Here is an 18,588-nt window from a genome sequence, read left to right as displayed (position 1 = left end):
AAACTTTTATAAGTGTTGGCTATAAACTAATATGGTCTTCTAAACACCAAGTATAAGTTACAAACTATCATATTTAAAGAGAATAATAGATAAAATTGTTATGATTAATTGATCAACTAATTATCTAAATTAACCAATCTAAAAGTCTTATAACCAATTACTTTGATTCTCTGGGATATTATTTATAAGTAATTTTTCTTTTAAATTATAGTTATAAAACAAGCATTCGCTTTACATGTTTAAGATTTAAGGTTAATAGTTTAAAATTAATTTACATTCATACCAACTAGGTCATAGATTGATCCAAGTTTGAACCGATCAAAACCCTTCTCTTAACTCATTGATTTGTTTTTATTTTTTTCAAAATAATTTTATTTTAATATTTTTTAGAGATTGATATGGGTTGATATGTGATCCAGACCTTGTCTAACATCTATTTTTTGATTAAAATTTATAAATATAATTATAATTATAATTCAAGATTCAAATTTTAAAATAGTTTCGTAATTTTCATGCTATCATTAATAGTCAAGCAATTACCAATAATATCTAACAATTAATTGAATATAAAAGTTACCATAGTAATAGCGGGCTTGCAAATTTATAAAATGAAATACCCTTTTAACCTCTTCTTTAGATGATTTTTAAACTCTCACCTATAAAAGTAGAGTTCCAAATGATGAACTCCTTCTAACTACTAAATAGCTCACAATTACTAAATCGAAGAAATCCATGAATGATTTATATATATATATATATTAGCTGATAAAAAATAATCTTATCATTTAATGAAAAAAATCATTAAAGTTTTTCCTGCCGTGGAACATGTTAATTTACTATCTGGGATTTTGGAGGCTCCGTGATATACCTTGGTTGGTACGAGGAGCGGAGCTGGTAGCATTTGGCATTGGAGGCTAGAATTAATATGATAGATATATGATTAAAAAGTTTATTCATTTAAAATAAAAATATTATACTATTTTATATCTAAATACCAAATAAAAAAAATCAAAATGTTTTGCTGGCCTCGAGCCCTGCTTGCCCCCCGCCGGTTCCGTCCCTGGTTGGTACTGCTAACCTAGACCGGCTGTTCTATTACAAGGCATTACTCGGATAAGCTGAGGGTCTGCCCCGTGTGAATTTCTCCTTGCTCCATTTATTCCTCAGGAATCTGAAGACTAAGACTGATTAAAGAAATATCCTTAAAACAACCGTTAGGAGGAGAGTTGCTTACTAACGATAACTTTTTTTTAATCATGAATATTCAGATTAATTTATATATATATCTAGATTAATTTATAAAAAATATGAAACTCGAAATAGTAATATTAAATTTAAAACTAACGATAAATTATTTTGTGAGTACGTGCACGCACTGCCCTACACGACACCAGTCAAAAAGCCTCCACCCCGAACGGCCATATCTGTCTTCCTAAATTAACCATCCAAAAAATATCGTTATTAAAAAATTGCTCATAAAATGACGTGTCATTCTTTAAAACGAGTCGTTTAAACTCTCCCTCTGCGAGACTGCCATTTTTTCCTTTTTGACAATAAAATAAGAAAACACACAAATCAGATTACCTGGAAATCTCTGTTAAATTAAATCCAAAGCAAAAATTGGAAAAAAGAAGAAGAGGAAGAAGAAATGTGCAACGGTAACATATAATAATCATTTGTGTTCTTCACGAGAAAAAGCCCATAATCCTTTGTTTTCCATTTATTTCTCTAGCTGGACTCTGAAAAAATAAAGAAGAAAGAGCGAAGCTTTAAGCAGCTGCTAAATGCCTTTACTCTCTCTTCTTCCCATTTGATCTCTCCGAAAAACTCTCATGGGTGACGATCCCTTCTTCTTCTTCTGCTCCAAGGTTTGTTCTATGTTATTTTCTTCTGCATCGCTTGATATTATTTAAGCAATGAGTTTACCATGTGTTTTGCGATTTTTTTTTAATCTGGGTTTTATTTGTATAACATTATAATCTTTATAATCTTCCAATCTTTGTGGGTTTTGCTTCTTTTTTTATTTGCTTTCACATGGAAGCAAAGCAAGGCCCAGTGTTTCTTTAATTTTTTAATCAATTTGTTGAATGGGAAGAAAGGGTTATTCTCTTTTAACAGTAACAATAGCTTTCTTAGCTCAACTAGATAAAAAATAATAATAATAAAAATCTCTCTCAAGCTTTTACTTTGATGTATCCATTAATACTCATTTCTTGTTTTTTCTCTATTTACAGTTTTACCCATGTTGACCTTAGTTATGGAACTAAATTGCAGCTGGTTATTAATTTTTTGATGTATTGTAATTGTGGTTTCTTAGTGAATCTTTAAATGTGTGGTTGATTTATGAATGATAGGATTCTTTTCTTATAAAGGCTCCTAAGAAATCACCGTTGGCGTTAAGGATGGTTGTTTTAGTGTTTGCAATGGTGTGTGGTGTGTATATATGCTCAATTTGTCTTACGCAAATTGGCATTCGTACGAATCCTGGATTTTTGAATGTTGAAGTGATTGACGGGCCGTGTCCGGAACCTAATATTGAACCTTGGGAAATCCCTTATGTGCACTACCCGAAACCGATAACTTATAGCAGGTAAGACATTAAATATGCCGCCGCTGAATTTATTCGCGCGGGCTGTGTCAGTGATGGGATTTTTTTGGTGCATTATAGGGTTGAATGCAAGTGCAATCCTGTGCGGTATTTTGCTATTCTGTCAATGCAGAGATCTGGGAGTGGATGGTTTGAGACATTGTTAAATAATCATACTAACATAAGCTCAAATGGGGAGATTTTCTCTGTCAAAGTTAGGCGGAGTAATGTTTCGACGATTACAGAGACCTTGGATAAAATTTATAATCTGGATTGGTTAAGTAGCGCTTCTAAGAACGAGTGTGCTGCTGCGGTTGGATTGAAGTGGATGCTTAATCAGGTGAAAGTGCCATCCTTAAATTGTTTGTTGTTTTTCTGTTCTTTCATTATAGATATGCATTTGTTTTATCACACGAGTGAGGAGAACAGTAATTACATGTACAGCTTGAGCAGACGCTTATGTATACTAGTAATATCATGCATCAGCTTATGAAAGCACTCGACCACAAACTTCGGGTTTATATATGGGTTTGCAAATTGACAGTGACTATCTCCTATTACTCATCAATTTATCTTCCCTTATACATTTAAACCTAGAAAAAGGCATTTTGATAGCAATCTAGTGTATTCCTGGTTTCAATCTAAAGCTTATTGATAAAATCGTTGTTTAGGCATTGCAACCCTTGCTTGGATTTTTGCATTTAACATGTTCTAAGATTTTCCCTTAAATTATCACCTATTTTGGAAGGAAAATTTTTGTGGGGCTGATAGAGAACAGGCAACAATTTCCTTCCACTTCCACTTACGAGGCATCTTCAAGTTTCCCTTCTCCTCTCCGTGTTTCCTCCTAGTTGAATGCTGGAAAAAGCTTCTGGATGTTTGCAAATATGATTCTACTGTATGAAGTCTGTTTTAAGCATTGTTGACTATAATTTTATGAGGTGAAATGCCTTTTTCCAAAAACAGCATGGGAGGATTTGTTGAAAGCTTGTATTACTTTGTAAAACTTAAAAGACTTCTCAATGTTGGAAATGAAAGTTTCTATTGATCTGTCAACTGATTCAATGTCAAAACACAGGATCAAAATATGATTTATAACACATTTTGAGGCAGTTCAGCGAGAACAACAGTTATCTGTTATCATGCTGTATTCCAAATTCAAGTTCTTGTTGTTCTGTTTACTGATTCAATATCAAAGCACTGGATGTACACTACTATTTATAGCACATTTTGAAGCACCTCTGATACAACAACATTAATCCGTTGTTATGATGCTTTCTAAATTCAAATTCAGGTTGCATTTCTCTAAGTTGAGGCTCTTTCAAGGCGATGGGTATTTCTTATTAATGTTCTTAGGTTTCTTTCCCTCTTGAAGACTGGGGTCTTGCAAATTTATTAGCTGATGTAATGTTACCAAACGTTTACACCTAAATTCAAGTTTCTCTAGATGGGCATTTGACAGTACAATCTTACAAATATTAGTATTTTCCATACAAATATTAGTATCTACTTTTAGATTTATTTTATCTCATTTTCACTTCTCACATTCCTTTCCATAACAATTAATGCAGGGTGTGATGCAACATCATGAAGAAATAGTGGAGTACTTCAAAACCAGGGGCGTTTCAGCTATATTTCTCTTCAGGAGAAATCTGTTACGCAGGATGATTTCGATACTTGCAAATTCTTATGATCGAGAGGTGAAGCCACTAAATGGCACCCATAAGTCTCATGTTCATTCTCCTCGTGAGGTTACTTCAACTCTTCCCCCCACCTCTCCCTCTCTCAGATTTCTGTCTGTGATATCTTATAGCAAGTGATGGTTTCAGGCAGAGATACTAGCTAAATACAAGCCTTTGATCAATACAACATTGCTGATATCCAATCTGAAGCAAGTAGAAGACACAACTGCCAAAGCCTTAGAGTACTTCAAGAGTACGAGGCACATAATTCTTTACTATGAGGATGTAGTCAAGAACCACACGGTAAACTAAAGTTTTTGAACCTTTTGTTTAGAACTCCCTACTATTGGTCAACGCCCATATATGCAGGTTCAGCTCCACACTGTGACCAGAAAAGGTTCGAAACAGAAACAGTAACAGTTTCTCTTTTATTTTTCAGAAATTATTAGATGTTCAAGATTTTCTGAAGGTTCCACAAAGAGAACTTAAGAGTCGTCAAGTAAAGATACACAAAGGATCCCTATCTAACTATGTTGAGAACTGGGATGAAGTCCAAAAGTCTCTGAAAGGAACGCACTATGAAAACCTCCTAACTGGAGACCACCGAAAGTAAAGCCAATGTAATGGTGTACATAGCACGCTCTGTCATCTAACATCTCATCCCTTTACTTCTCACAGGGGCCAGGGCCTGTCGGAGTCTCACCCTGTTAAAATTTTGGCTGCAACATGTGCATCGCTAGTTTCATCATTTTTCCCACGAAATTAACATTCCATTTATTCTTCTCTTTTGGCTTCTTGGAGAGAATCGTTGCATTGAAGTCTAGCAATAGAAGAAATTGCAGTTTCACCTTGCTTTCCTGTCTGTGTGTACTACGTATTTATGCAGACTAAAAAGACAACATAACCATTGGAATAGCAGATGGGCCTGCACCAAGGTCGTCTTGTAGAATCTCTTGGCAGAAGTAAACGGAAGGCTACCTTTATTCTCGTTTGAGTAGTTGGTATGATACATACCAGTTCTGAAGGCAAACGCCAAATGGGTAAGAGTGGAAGATTCTCACAAGACCCTCATCTGTTGTTGCTTTTGTTTTATGGCTTGTATGATTAGTACAGTCGAGTGGTTTGTTTTGAGTTCATTCAGAGGAGCACGGGGAACTTCTGTAGAGACATTGAAGGTGATTATATAACTTGTTTCATCTGTATGTTTCACCTCCTGTTTAATTTCAAAGCAGACGTGAGGAATTTAGTATGACTTTGTTTCGAGTTATTCTTGTTAACCTCATGTGATCACTGATATTTGCTAGTGAGTTTGGTGAGTTGAAGAGGTATGTGACGAGATTAGGAGGGACATGACATGGCCAGACCTCCCCTTGGTTAGTATATGAATATGATCAAAAATTGCTTTTTGTTCATGCATGCACATGATTTGATAACTTATGTCAAGCCATCACGAATTGTCCTGCTTGGATCATGGCAATTGATGTGACATTGGTGACAAAGAAAATGAAATTTGCATGGTGCATTGGCTGTCCTTTGTTTCTGTTTATTTCTGTTCAAAGAATGAACAAAGTCTTCAAAGCAAGGTTTTAAAATCTGTTCAGTTGTTTAGGTTTTTTTTTTTCCCCTTCTATTAGAATGGTTTGTTTTGATTTCAAAATATTTACTCTTGTTGTTTTGAGTAAGATAAATTAACTTAAAATTCTACAATTTAAATTTTAAACAATTTTTAATTTAATATCACCGATCGATTTGTCGGGTTTCAAAATGACTTAGAGTACTAATAAAGATATAGTTTAATTAAAAATAGTTTGACCGGCACTTGAGGTCTTAGCCTAGCGGTGGGAGGAACTTGTTTTCTTCCTCTGCACTCGGGTTCGAACCTCATTGTGCATGCTTGTCACCCCCGCACTGCCTTACATGCTCACTGGGCTTGCAGGATGTTCAGTGAGCCGTGAGATTAGTTGTGGTGCACGCAAGCTAGCCCGGACACTCACGTAAATAAAAAAAAATAGTTTGACTAAAAATATTAAGGTGATAATATATTTGATCACTTAATTTACAAAATTTGTGACTTGGGTGATAATAATAGTGAGACATTATCTCATCTATGTTCACTCATGAATATAGTGGCTCTATTATCTATCAAGTAGTGGGTAGTTTTTCTTCCATGATCATCCATTATCTTAGTGGATTAAGAGCACTTTCAATCATGCCCCCACGTTTTTCAGCTCATCTCACGGTCTCCTAATCTTGGATGTCTATAATTGCCACTAATCCATGTTCTGTATGCCCACCTGATAGCCTTAACTGCCAATGTTTGCTGCATTAGCTATTGAGTCTCTTGCATGCTTTGGATAATTCTTCTTTCAAGTTTCAGATTATGCCAAGTTGAACCAATAACTTGCACATGCTGTTGTGCGTTATTGAATTTGTATCCACGTGTAGGTTACTAATGTTAACGCTGCCAAATTTCACGATAGCCTCAATTCTCATCAACCCACCCCTTGACGAGTTTTCCTGTTTAGCTTGAACAATTCATCATCCAGCTCATGTTCGTTAACAATCTTCGTTGTTGATTTATCTTTGATAAACTTATAGCTGTACAAATCTGTGCTGTCAATTTATCCTACTGTTGGTATGATTGCCAGCACCCTTAGGTACTGTTTTGGATAGCTTGCTGAAGTGTGCACCTCGTGCACATTTGACACTATTACAAATAGATAATTTTATAAAAAACAAACTGAAATAAATAACAAAGTCTAATTCATAATCAACTAGATATTAAATGATGAAACTGAAAAGAAAATCAATTAAAAAAATAGATAAAAATTCTTAAGTCAACTACTCATTAAACTCACTGTGACATGGATCATGAGATTGCAATGGTCATGATAAACTATAAAATCTAATTTTCAATAAACAAAATGTTGAAGGATGAAATTAAAGACTATATATATATAAAGCGAAAAAAACACTATTTGGTTGAAATGGACGAGCTTTTTTTTTTCATTTTTTCCAATTTGTTTTGATTTTTAAACATGCACAAGATATATCAACCATAGTTTTTAAGCCCGATTTTCAGGTTTTGACAGGATTATAGTGTCGTTCGGGTCAATTCTTTTTTTTAAAAAAAATCAAAACAATGTCGTTTTAGTAAAAAAAAGATAATGGGTTATAACTTGGTTTTTTAACCGGATTACATGGAATTGTTTTTTTAATCTTATCTAATTTTAGTCCTGGATCAGCTGCATTAATCTGTCAAATTAAGCTAGTTTAAAATTATGATATTAACCGTGAAAATGAACAAAATTAAGAACCTTGGTTTGAAGTCCAAAATGCCACTTACCCGGCCGTTCAAGCTATGACCAGGAGTGTATTTGTTTTAGCTGTTGCCTGTGTTTTTTAAGAAATTTAATTTTTATTTTATTTTTTTATATTTTAATTTGTTAATATCAAAAATAATTTTTTAAAAATAATTTTTTTTTTTTTAAATCAGTACCGTAATATTAAAACCTAATCTAGACAGACCCATAGAGCCCGCACGGCCCGGTTTTGACCGGACTGTCTTGTCTGAAGGTCAAACGTTTCCAATGCAGGATGGGAAAGCGCGCACACAGACAATCAGACATGTTAAATTCACTCGCCTGCTTGTTTCCGTAAACTTGCTGTGTCCAACAACCGTTTTCAACTAGATCAACGGTCAGGATTACATGAAATTATTGGCTCATCCTAAACGCTCAAGATTTAAGAAAGGCTGCTGATGAGCAACTAGAGAGCACTTGTTAATGTCTTGACTAATTAAACTTGTTAAAATAAAAAAATAAAAACAAAAGAGCACTTGTTTCCATGGATAAATAAATTTCTAATTACACTAAATCAATGTCTCGTCGCTCCTTGAACTAGTGGGAATAATACCACGTGGCATTTGCCCATATTGACACCAGCGAGCATGGACTGGACTGTGATCCTGAGGGTTTTGCCGCGTCAAAGGCAAAAAGAAAAGGAAATAATAATAATAATAATTTATTTTTGTAGTTAATTGAGATGTTCCCAGTTCTTGATTTGTTTCAAGAGTTTCGGATCTGTGAAAGAAAATCAACAAACAATTTCCCTTTTACCTCACTTGAAAACTAATAATCCAATCTGCTCACTAAACTACTATTAACAAAATAATTTCTATCCATCAAACCATTAGCCAGCCAGCCAGCCATCCATCCACGTCGGCAAAAAAACCCCACCAGTACATGGGTCCCACGCATCATGGACGGCAATCAATCGTTGCACCCGATGCTTAAAAGTTAACCACCCTGACCCACCGAAAATAAGGGCAGACCACGCTTTACTAATCCCTGAGCTAACTCATAATCTCAATCGAGCCCCTCGATAGTTTTTATTCTCGATTGACTCCCAGATACTCAAATCAAGTGCATCTTCAGCAAACCCGTATCGTTTGAAGAATATATATATAGTTCTGTGGTAGTATTAAGCGAAAAGATTTAATTGAATTTTTTGGATCCTTGCAGAATTATTTTGTATTTATCCTTTTCTTTTCAGAACATTTTCTTCGTGATCCTTTTTTTTTCTTGTTTATCCACAGATCTTGTATTATTCTTTTCTATTATTAGTAGTTTATTTTCTCCATATGCTTACCCCCTCCTCATTGTTCTTGCTCTCTTTCACATGCCCTTTTATCAAAATCTTAATTAACCTGTTGTCCTCTGTGTTTGTTTATTTGTTATTTTTCAATGCTATTTATGATATAGGATTAGCTTGATCACGATGGGAATTGTTTTTTGTACGAAAGTATGCAGACGATGGTAATATCGTGTTAATTTGATTTTTACTATCTATTATAAATAAACATGGTAATCCGTGTGTTTTTTTTCGGCATTTAATTCCAAAATATCATTACACTTATTTATACATTAGTAATATAGAAGCCATGAAAGTTAATATGATATTTTCATATATATATATAAAACATCTCAAACTAGTTTGCACACATCAAATTAAATTTATATTTCAAACAAGACTTGTGAAACAAGATTTACACTCTACAATATTAATGGCTGAAAAGAGTTTAATTAGAGATTATATCTCTTCTACCGACTCTAATTAATTATTAAAATTATAATGTTACAAGTTTGAATAAATAAGAATTATTATTCATCATGAAAATTACCTTTCTTAAACATGTTAGAAGTTGATTTGTAAGTACCTTTGTTTTATTATTACTGTTGCTTCTGTTATTGTTATTATTATTATTATTATTATCTCTTATGACACAATCAAGATTCACTATATAATTTTTTTTTAAATTAATGTGGGTGTCCGGGTCAGCTTGCGTGCACTACGATTAATCTCACGGGCCCTGAAATTAACGACCATGTAAATCTCTAGTGACCATCATATGAACAACCAAGAATTTGAATTTGAGATCACAGATGAAGCAAATTCTTTAATTCCAAATTTGAGATTACAGATGAAACAAATTCTTTAATTCCAAATCTTTATTATTTGATCACCAGCTAGATCGTTAACTTTAATTCCAAATCTTTATTATTTGATCAATCGTTAGATTCACTATATAATTGAATAATTGAAGGGCCAGCACCTGTACTCAATCAAGGTTTGCCCAAAAATCGCAAGAAAAAAAACAGCACGCAAATGCGTACTGTTACACAACATATAGATCCGCAGACAGAGCGCTCCCTTTAAATATAAACTCACCGACCCTTTTTCCTTCCCTTTCAGCCTCCCACTCCTCTCAACTCCTCTCTCCCTCTCTCTCTCTCTAAAAATAACCAAAAACAAGATACGTACTTGGAGAGTAGTGGAAGGAGAGGAGGAGATTGTCTAATTTATTCAGATCAAGATGCAGCAAAGCAACGGTCCTGATCAAAACCCATCTCCACAACACCAAACCCATCACCCCCATCAACAACAGTGGGTCCCACACATGCAGCAACATCAGCAACAACAGCAACAGTGGATGGCAGCTATGCAGTATCCAGCTGCTGCTATGGTGATGATGCAGCAGCAGATGATGATGTATCCTCAACAACAACATCACCATTACATGGCTTACTATCATCAACAACAACAACAGTATCAAAAACAGCAGCAGCAGTATCATCAAAAGCAGCAGAAACAACTACAACAACAGGGATCTAATGAGGAGGCTAAAACTATATGGGTTGGTGACTTGCTTCATTGGATGGACGAGACCTACTTGCATAATTGCTTCTCTCATACTGGAGAGGTATACAGATTTAAACTTTTGGTTGTTTGAGTCTCTTTTATTTTTGGGTTTTGTTTATACTTGCCTATTGGGTTTATGTGGGATTTATGCCTTGTTTTTGTTTTTGAATAAATATTGGGTTTTTGATCTTTTATGGGTTTAAAGCTGGCTACTTTCCTGGATTACGCCGATTAAAAGACTGGCTTCTTTTGTTTTTTGTGAATTAGGTTGAAGACTAACATGTTTTGTATTGAAATTATCAAGTCATTAATGATGTGGGCTTGATAAGCATGACTTAAAGATCAGCTTCATTAAAAGCTGTTAAAGCATGTTTGCAGGTTCTTCATCTGATTTAGTTTTGTGATCTGACATTAAATTAAACGCTTTTATTTTAGTTGATGTGGCTGAAATGATTAAAATGCCTTGTGATCTTTGTTGCCATAAAGCATGTCAAATTTCTACATTTAGAAATGGAGGAAACACACTTCAAATTGCTTAAACTCAAATCGGAGATACTAGTTGTAAATTTGTGCTGCACCAACTATCGCAATGCTGATTTGACGAGGAACTTTCGAGGGGGAGATTAAAATTTCCCAAGCTATTACAGTGGAAAGAGTCTATTCTTTTGTGAAAGAAAATTGAGTTTTAGAGATATATTGTCAATGCCAGTTTGCATTCAACCACTGGATCTCTTACTATTATCAAAATGCCTCAAGCATTTCTTCAGAATGGCATTGCTTTAACACGACCAAAATCTCAATTTTAATGTCTTACCCAATGTTCTCTCACGCAAAGCAAGGGTTGGGGTAGAACTCAGTTTGAGTACTTCCATTGCCATTGAATAAAAAATCTCTAGCACTCAGCATATTCTTGTGTGTTTTGATGTGTCTTTTTAACTGCAAGATGAAAACTCAATGTCAATCACTGGAGATGCTTTCATCTAATAAGCTGTTGTTTTGTGCAGGAAGACTGTTATTGAGCCTTCTATTTTTTTTGTTCAAGTTTTCCTACCGAGTGAATTGTTTTGATAACCCATGATTATACTCCTACTTTCTGATGATGATATCAATAAATTGGCAGGTTTCTTCAGTGAAGATTATTCGCAATAAGCAAACTGGTCAGCTGGAAGGGTATGGATTCGTTGAGTTTTATTCCCGTGCAGCAGCTGAGAAAGTCTTGCAGAGCTATAGTTGCTCTATGATGCCAAATACAGATCAACCTTTTCGTCTCAACTGGGCAAGTTTTGCAGGTGAAAGGCGAGCTGATGCTGGTTCTGATCTGTCTATATTTGTTGGAGATTTGGCTGCGGACGTGACTGATGCAATGTTACAGGAAACCTTTGCTACCAAATATGCATCTGTTAAGGGAGCAAAGGTTGTCGCTGATTCTAATACTGGCCGTTCAAAAGGTTATGGTTTTGTTAGGTTTGGGGATGAAAATGAGAAGACAAGGGCCATAACAGAGATGAATGGTGCTTACTGCTCAAGTAGGCCTATGCGGATAGGTGTCGCAACCCCTAAAAAGCCATCTGCATATCAACAGCAATATTCTTCACAAGGTATGAAGGCTTGTTTGGAATTGTGATAGTAGTTGCGGTTAAATTATTTTTCGCTTGGAAATGTATTAAAATGATATTTTTTTATTTTAAAAAAATTAATTTTAAGATCATCATATCAAAATTATTTGAAACATTAAAAAAAAAAAATTGAGCAAACAAAATTGAAATTTGAGGGGATGCAGATGTGGTTTTAACTGCGTTCCCAAATGGACAGTGCAATAGAGGTTGAGGACCTCAAATTTGACATCTTTTATTTCTTCTAAATTCTTGGTCAGAAATAATGTATGTGCATGTGCAATTTTCTAATTTAGTTTTTAACTTGATTTTTTAAATTCATTTTTGGTGTTTATCTAATTTTATTTAATTATTATGGTGTAACTTGTGTTTCAATTGTTTTCACAAGTCCAATTTTGTCACTCAAAAGATGCTCCATTCCAAACGCACAAGTGTATGCTTGTGTTTGATGTTTATTAGTAGAATCGTTAGTCTTCAAGGGTCATCAACTTGTTGTGGTTAGAAATAGAATCCTTTTATGCTTATTTTATACAATTTGACTCCCATACCCTTCTCTTTGGTCATTTATTTGTTTGTTAAATGACATTTGTGGTTGGTTAATTCAATTAATGTTTGGGGTTGAAAGGAGATTTGAATAGATTCACTATGCATTATCATAACCTTTCCTTTCACTTGTAGTGTGATGGCTGTATTCCTTGCTTTTTTCTTATTTACCTTCTTGTCTAATGGCTAGATACTTCTGATGTGTTTCTTCTGCTAGTACTTTTACATGCCATATTCATCATTATGACATTTCTTTCTTTCTTTCCTTTTGTTTCGTATGGTTTTTGGCCCTACATATATTGCATCTTAAGATTTATCTCGTCCTTGCCCTGCTTATTATACTAATTTATTGTGTCTAGAGTTCCATGTTTACTATTGAATCAATCAATCAACAGTTGTTCCTTGTATATGACCCATGTTCATAATGCACCTTGAAAATCAATCTTATACCATTTTTGTTTGTTATTTTATTTATAGTTTGTTTTTTGAGGCCCTTTGTAATAGCGTTGTCTCAATTCCAATTGAAATTTGTATCTCTTGGACATGACTAGACATTATGGTTTTTGAACAATTATTGGGTTTCATGATGCTGTCATTTTAGTGATCTGGTAAATTTCAGAATTTTTTGAATTGTAATCTTGTCAATCTTCTCTCCTTTTATTGAAAAATAGGTGTAACCATGCATGGAAGTGTTTTAAGTTTTAAGAAAGATGGTCGTTGCAAAGATTGGATGTTTTGATGTGTGTGGCCTTCCTTTTAATTGTGTTCCCCCTTGAAGCTTTATGCATCTCTTTTCCATAGATACGAGCTTCTAAGTTGGACCTTGCTATTTAGTGTTGGACCATGCTATTTAGTGTAACATTCTGACAATATTGATGAATGCAATGGCTTGCCTATGTTTTATATTCTGAGATTGGTTTTTTTTAGCTGAACTTACCTATATTTTTGTTTATTAGCTTTAGTATTAGCTGGTGGACATGCATCAAATGGTGCAATGGCACAAGGATCACAATCTGATGGTGACTCTAACAATACAACTGTGAGTTTAGTTCTCCTGTGCTGCATTCATTGTATTCGGTTCTGTGAGTTTCCTTATTCATGCAGTGTGGCAGATATTTGTGGGAGGAATTGACTCTGATGTCACTGATGAGGATCTAAGGCAGCCGTTTTCCCAATTTGGTGAAGTTGTTTCTGTGAAAATGCCAACTGGAAAAGGATGTGCATTTGTACAATTTGCTAATAGGTATCCTTGCTTTCCAAGTATCCATGTTGGACTGGGTCTTTTTGCATGTTGTCATCAGATTATCTTGATTTTTTTGGCTATGATGATCCACTTTCTTTTCTCTGATCACAGAAAGAATGCGGAGGATGCACTGCAGAGTTTGAATGGAACAACAATTGGCAAGCAAACAGTTCGCCTTTCATGGGGTCGCACTCCAGCAAACAAGCAGGTAAAATAGACTTGATTTGCTACACAAAAGAATTCCGCACTTGGTTGTCTGCTCTTACTATTAGTCGTAGCCAGTCCCTTTCCCCTCCATTTCTTCTTATTAAGGTTGTCTAACTTAACCGATGCTGTGCATGAGGCAATAAGCCGCATAAATAATGATTGAGGTTGTTGATAAGATAAGCATCCTTCACCTGCATGGCATTTGCACACGTACAAACACCTGCATGCTCTGACTCGTACCAATTTCTTATTTGACCTACCTCCAGCTTTTCATTTTTTTCATTTTGTTACATCTAGTTCTTTGAGTTGTGAATCAAATGTGCTGTTGAATTGTTATATTGGTAAAAGCTGTTGTCGTTATTATTCACCGAGTTATTCACCACCTGTTTTTTCCTTTACAATTTGATTTTCTGAATCTCATTTGTGGGTTTTGACAGTGGAGAGGGGATCATGGTAATCAATGGCACGGGGCATATTTTGGAGGGCAAGGCTATGCCGGGTATGGATATGCTATGCCACCAAATCAGGACCCCGGCATGTACGTTGCCGCTGCAGCTTCTGGGGCTTCTTAACTTGGGCACGAGGATGACGAACGGCTTGCAATCTGAATTAGCAGGACAGGCTTTAAATATAGTCATCGAAAACCATGATTAAAGTAGGATGGCTCTGGCCATATATTTGTACTTGTGAGAGTTTTGTAGCGTGATTGAATCTTTATTTCATGGACATGTATTAGGGTTTGTAACAATATTTACTAGAATTTTGAAGTCTGCTTGAAAAGACTAGTTAATGGGCGGGGATGTTATTTATTTGTTTAGACTTTCAAGTCTAGACAAACAATGATGACAAGGACAAAATCAAGCTTTTGAATATTTGTTAGCCCTACCATAAATAAGCTAAAAGCTTAAAACTATGGAGTCAATATTACATGTCTTCAATTTCTTACCCGGAAAATTCGTTTAGATTTAGAGGGGCACTCGAGCTTTGTCATTTTTCTTGCCTTTGTAATATGGTAGTTCTTAGTTTGTATTTGCCCTTGTAATCCAAGTAGTTTCTCTTTTGACAATGAAGTTGTATGTACGAAAACTATTACAATGATTCCAAAATTATGTTTATCAAATTTCCTGTAGAAATATATAATTAGCGTTCTAGTAAATTAAAAACTCAAATGTTAGTCCTAAGATCGAAATCAAGGGGGGAAAGCACGCTCTTAAGGTTAGCTTCAGAATCCTTCGTTTATTCATAAAAATGGTCTGCAATCTTTCCTTTTCTTTCTCCCTTCTAAGATTAGCAATGGATTGATAAATCCGAGATTATAACTCACGTTGCAAGATTGCCGTTGAGCTTCCAAGTTGTAGCAAGAAATCTTGGGGGCACGTGCGTGAGATAGCTTGTATAATGAAAAAACTCTAATATATCTTAAAACTCAATAATCTATAAAACTGATTTGAAAAATAACACATTAATTTCTTATATATAAAAAACTAAACTTATATAGCAACCAAATTGTCCATGTATATATATATATATATATATAACTAAATCAAGATTAACTAGGAAAACAATAAGAAAGAAATCCGAAAATAACTAAAGAAATCCGAAAATAACTAAGAAACAACATTCCTAAACCTAATTTAGGCATGAAAATAATCTCAATTTGTTTAGCAAACTAATCTGACAGAAAACATGGTTTGTACGACGCTGAGCAAAATTCCCATCTGATTCAACAATTATATAAAGAAATAGAATTGTTTTGTTAGGAAGCTTGTTTGATGTCTAATTCTTCTTGAACTTATAATTATCAATTTGATCAACGCGCGCGCGCACGTGTATCTATATATATAGACTTGAATTATCAATCTGATCCACAACTTATATTTACTTCAATTATCAATCTGATCCACAACTTCGACTTCCCTAGACTTTGCTCTCCAGGTTCAAATATCTTGAATGGTGTTATAACTGAAACTGATCAGATGGCACACCCGTGAGTGGAGATTTCATTTGCTTTATCAAGAAAGATTGTCGAAGCTAACATGGATATAAAGGAATATGCCGATTGAGGAACAAAATATGATCATGCCTGTGAATCTTATTGTGTTCCTTCACACAGGAGTAATGAGTTTCTTTTCGTGTAGTAGATCATGTTGTTTGTTTTTGCATTTCAAATAAAATTAATTTAAATTTATATTTTCTAATTTAAATTAATTTTTTTATGTTTTTAAATTGTTTTAATATGTTTATATCAAAAATAATTTTTTAAAATAAAAAATATATTTTTTAATATATTTCTAAACAAAATATATTTTTTTAAAAAACCATAACATACTTTTAAAAATACCATAATCTCATCTCAATATCAAGGCCTCGATTAGTCCACCATGTAAATATGGTTTTTTTTTCCCTTGCAAATGAAAAGTAGGGAATAATATAGCTTTTATTAGGAGAACTCTTTGTCGTCGTTTTTGAGAGATAAAGTGACTTGTGGTAAAAATGTAGTCTAACATCTAGAATAGTATAAAAATGCTTACATATTTGTTAATTTGTTTTATTAATATAGATATTTGAAATAACTTATATATATCTTAATTAATTTTATAGGTTCTAAAATTAACAAATATATAAATTTTTTTAGTAATTTTAAGATTTATTAAACCTAAATTTATAATTTTTAAAAAACAAATCTAGAATGTATAGATCTCTTATTGAAATATGAAGAGATGTTTAAGATACAGTATCTAGGATGTCTAGATTTAGTGTGTATTAAATTTAAATCAGGGACAATTCTCAAGTTACACACACAAAATTAAGAGATAAGCAAGTGGCATCAATATTTTAAGAGAAGGTTTGGTTGCCGTTTAGCATTTTAAAAATTGGAACGATCAATTGTCAACTACTGTAAGATATCACCACCTTATTTTACACTATAAATCGAAGGTACATGAACAAGCAACATGCCTAGCGACTTGGACATTACAAATTTCTAGGAAAACTAATTTCATCACATGTTGCAAATTGTAGTCACGTCATCTTACCCACCTTACTTGCAGCCCACCATTTTCCCCCGTCTTGCAGCCCGCCTACATACTATTTTATTACAAAATCAATGACTACACACACACACTGTATTAAAAAGAAAAGCATAGAATAATGTTTGCGTGAAAAACATTACTTTAGAATAATCTGTCATGCATAATTATATATTGGGATAATCATGCATTAATTGGCCCCTCCCATTCTGGGAAGGTATGGTTTCCATTCCCTTTCTTTCCTTTCTTCTTGGTGAAAAATATAATGTCCCACAGAAAAATTAAGCCTTTGCAAGTTTATCTTGGCTCAGAAGTTATGTAATTGGGCTGCCGTTTCAGTGGCCGGGGGGGGGGGGGGGAAACTGTTGTTGATAGGTTTTGAGGAGATTTCCTACTTCTCTTATTGATTGGCGTCCAGATTACCTCAACATCATACATTCTAGAGGAGGAGAGAAAAGGGAAATAGTCGTGGTGTAGAATAATTATGATAATTAGAACAAAAATATTTTTAAAAGCTAAGATTCTGACATTAATTAATAATTAGAAGGCAAAAAAAGAAAGAAAAGTAAAAAAAAAAAGAATAGTTGAAAGGACACCATTTAAGACTTTTAGCTCCAGATTGGGCAGTCCACGTGTTTATAAATCACAATAAAATCAAATAAACCGGCAATAGCAGCTTGATTGATTATGCTAATTGCATGTATATTCTTCCTTGGCAAAACTATGTCACGATCGCTCAATGTCTTTTAACGAACCGAATCACCAATGCTCTTGTCTCTGGGCAAATCTATGTTTCATTCAACAAGAGATTAATTTATTCAACAAATATGATGTTTTTCTTCTCGCCTTTAATACTTCGAGTGCATGCTGCTAATTAATGCATAAAAAAATAGACAGCCAGTTTAATTTGTTTAAATACGTTAAAATTTAAATAGTACGATAATCATTCATGAGAAAAATATGAAATGATTATGCAATTTATGACTAATGATATCATACGGTGTGCTAGCTAGGAGTTGCTATTGACAATAAATTTAAAATGTGTGGGGAATTTGTTGTGTAAAATATATCGTGAATCCTTTCACTTTACAATGGACTATTCACAATGTCTTTTTCTATGTTTTTTTTTTTAATTAATTTGGCCAATTATGAGCCAAATTATAAGCTGTTTTATTGAGAAATGATGTAATTAAAAGATAAGAGATTAAAGTAAAAAACATGAAGGAAATAGGTGACTTTAACAAAATTTAGACAAAATTTTTCTTATTGTTTCCATTCTTTTTAAATTATAACTATTAGGTTCCTTTAGTTTCCAAAATTTAAAGGTAATTTTGATTTCAAATTTTATTTATTTTTTATTTTTTAGCCACCTGTTTTAGGTAATTTTTTTTCCAAGAATGGGTTAAAAAATCATTTTTTAGATAAAAAAAGTTCTACCACATTTTTCCAGCCACTGTGGTAGACAGAAATTGGGCAAATATCG

The 18,588-nt window shown here is 33.9% G+C and overlaps 2 protein-coding genes across 3 annotated transcripts; both read left to right on the top strand.

The window, feature by feature from the left end:
• The first annotated feature begins 1,492 nt into the window (after positions 1-1,492).
• Positions 1,493-5,536, top strand: LOC105107739 (uncharacterized). 2 transcript variants are annotated; one of them, XM_011001782.1, is made up of 6 exons: positions 1,493-1,868; positions 2,355-2,590; positions 2,669-2,927; positions 4,159-4,287; positions 4,417-4,572; positions 4,709-5,536. In XM_011001782.1, the coding sequence occupies exons 1-6, from the start codon at positions 1,833-1,835 to the stop codon at positions 4,880-4,882; spliced, it is 990 nt and encodes a 329-aa protein (XP_011000084.1). In that variant the 5' UTR covers positions 1,493-1,832; the 3' UTR covers positions 4,883-5,536. The 2 variants fall into 2 exon arrangements, with proteins under 2 accessions (XP_011000084.1, XP_011000076.1); XM_011001774.1 differs by having other exon boundaries at positions 1,496-1,868; positions 4,159-4,338.
• Positions 5,537-9,991: 4,455 nt separating this feature from the next.
• LOC105107729 (polyadenylate-binding protein RBP47) lies at positions 9,992-14,998 on the top strand. Its single transcript, XM_011001763.1, has 6 exons — positions 9,992-10,531; positions 11,591-12,068; positions 13,583-13,665; positions 13,739-13,869; positions 13,981-14,077; positions 14,514-14,998. The coding sequence occupies exons 1-6, from the start codon at positions 10,145-10,147 to the stop codon at positions 14,646-14,648; spliced, it is 1,311 nt and encodes a 436-aa protein (XP_011000065.1). The 5' UTR covers positions 9,992-10,144; the 3' UTR covers positions 14,649-14,998.
• Positions 14,999-18,588: the final 3,590 nt, after the last annotated feature.

Source organism: Populus euphratica, unplaced genomic scaffold (assembly GCF_000495115.2).
Source record: "Populus euphratica unplaced genomic scaffold, PopEup_1.0 scaffold3.1, whole genome shotgun sequence".
Classification (NCBI taxonomy): Eukaryota; Viridiplantae; Streptophyta; class Magnoliopsida; order Malpighiales; family Salicaceae; genus Populus; species Populus euphratica.
The sequence above is the reverse complement of the archived record's forward strand: the minus strand, read 5'-3'. Positions and strand labels throughout refer to the sequence as shown.

Bases quoted from the DNA above. Each gene is read 5' to 3' on its own strand.
- LOC105107729 (XM_011001763.1), top strand. From the start codon at position 10,145: ATGCAGCAAAGCAACGGTCCTGATCAAAACCCATCTCCACAACACCAA. The intron at 13,666-13,738 runs GTGAGTTTAGTT...GCAGTGTGGCAG, and splicing joins GTGACTCTAACAATACAACT to ATATTTGTGGGAGGAATTGA. The intron at 14,078-14,513 runs GTAAAATAGACT...GGGTTTTGACAG, and splicing joins GCACTCCAGCAAACAAGCAG to TGGAGAGGGGATCATGGTAA.
- LOC105107739 (XM_011001774.1), top strand. From the start codon at position 1,833: ATGGGTGACGATCCCTTCTTCTTCTTCTGCTCCAAG. The intron at 2,591-2,668 runs GTAAGACATTAA...GGTGCATTATAG, and splicing joins AAACCGATAACTTATAGCAG to GGTTGAATGCAAGTGCAATC. The intron at 2,928-4,158 runs GTGAAAGTGCCA...CAATTAATGCAG, and splicing joins TGAAGTGGATGCTTAATCAG to GGTGTGATGCAACATCATGA.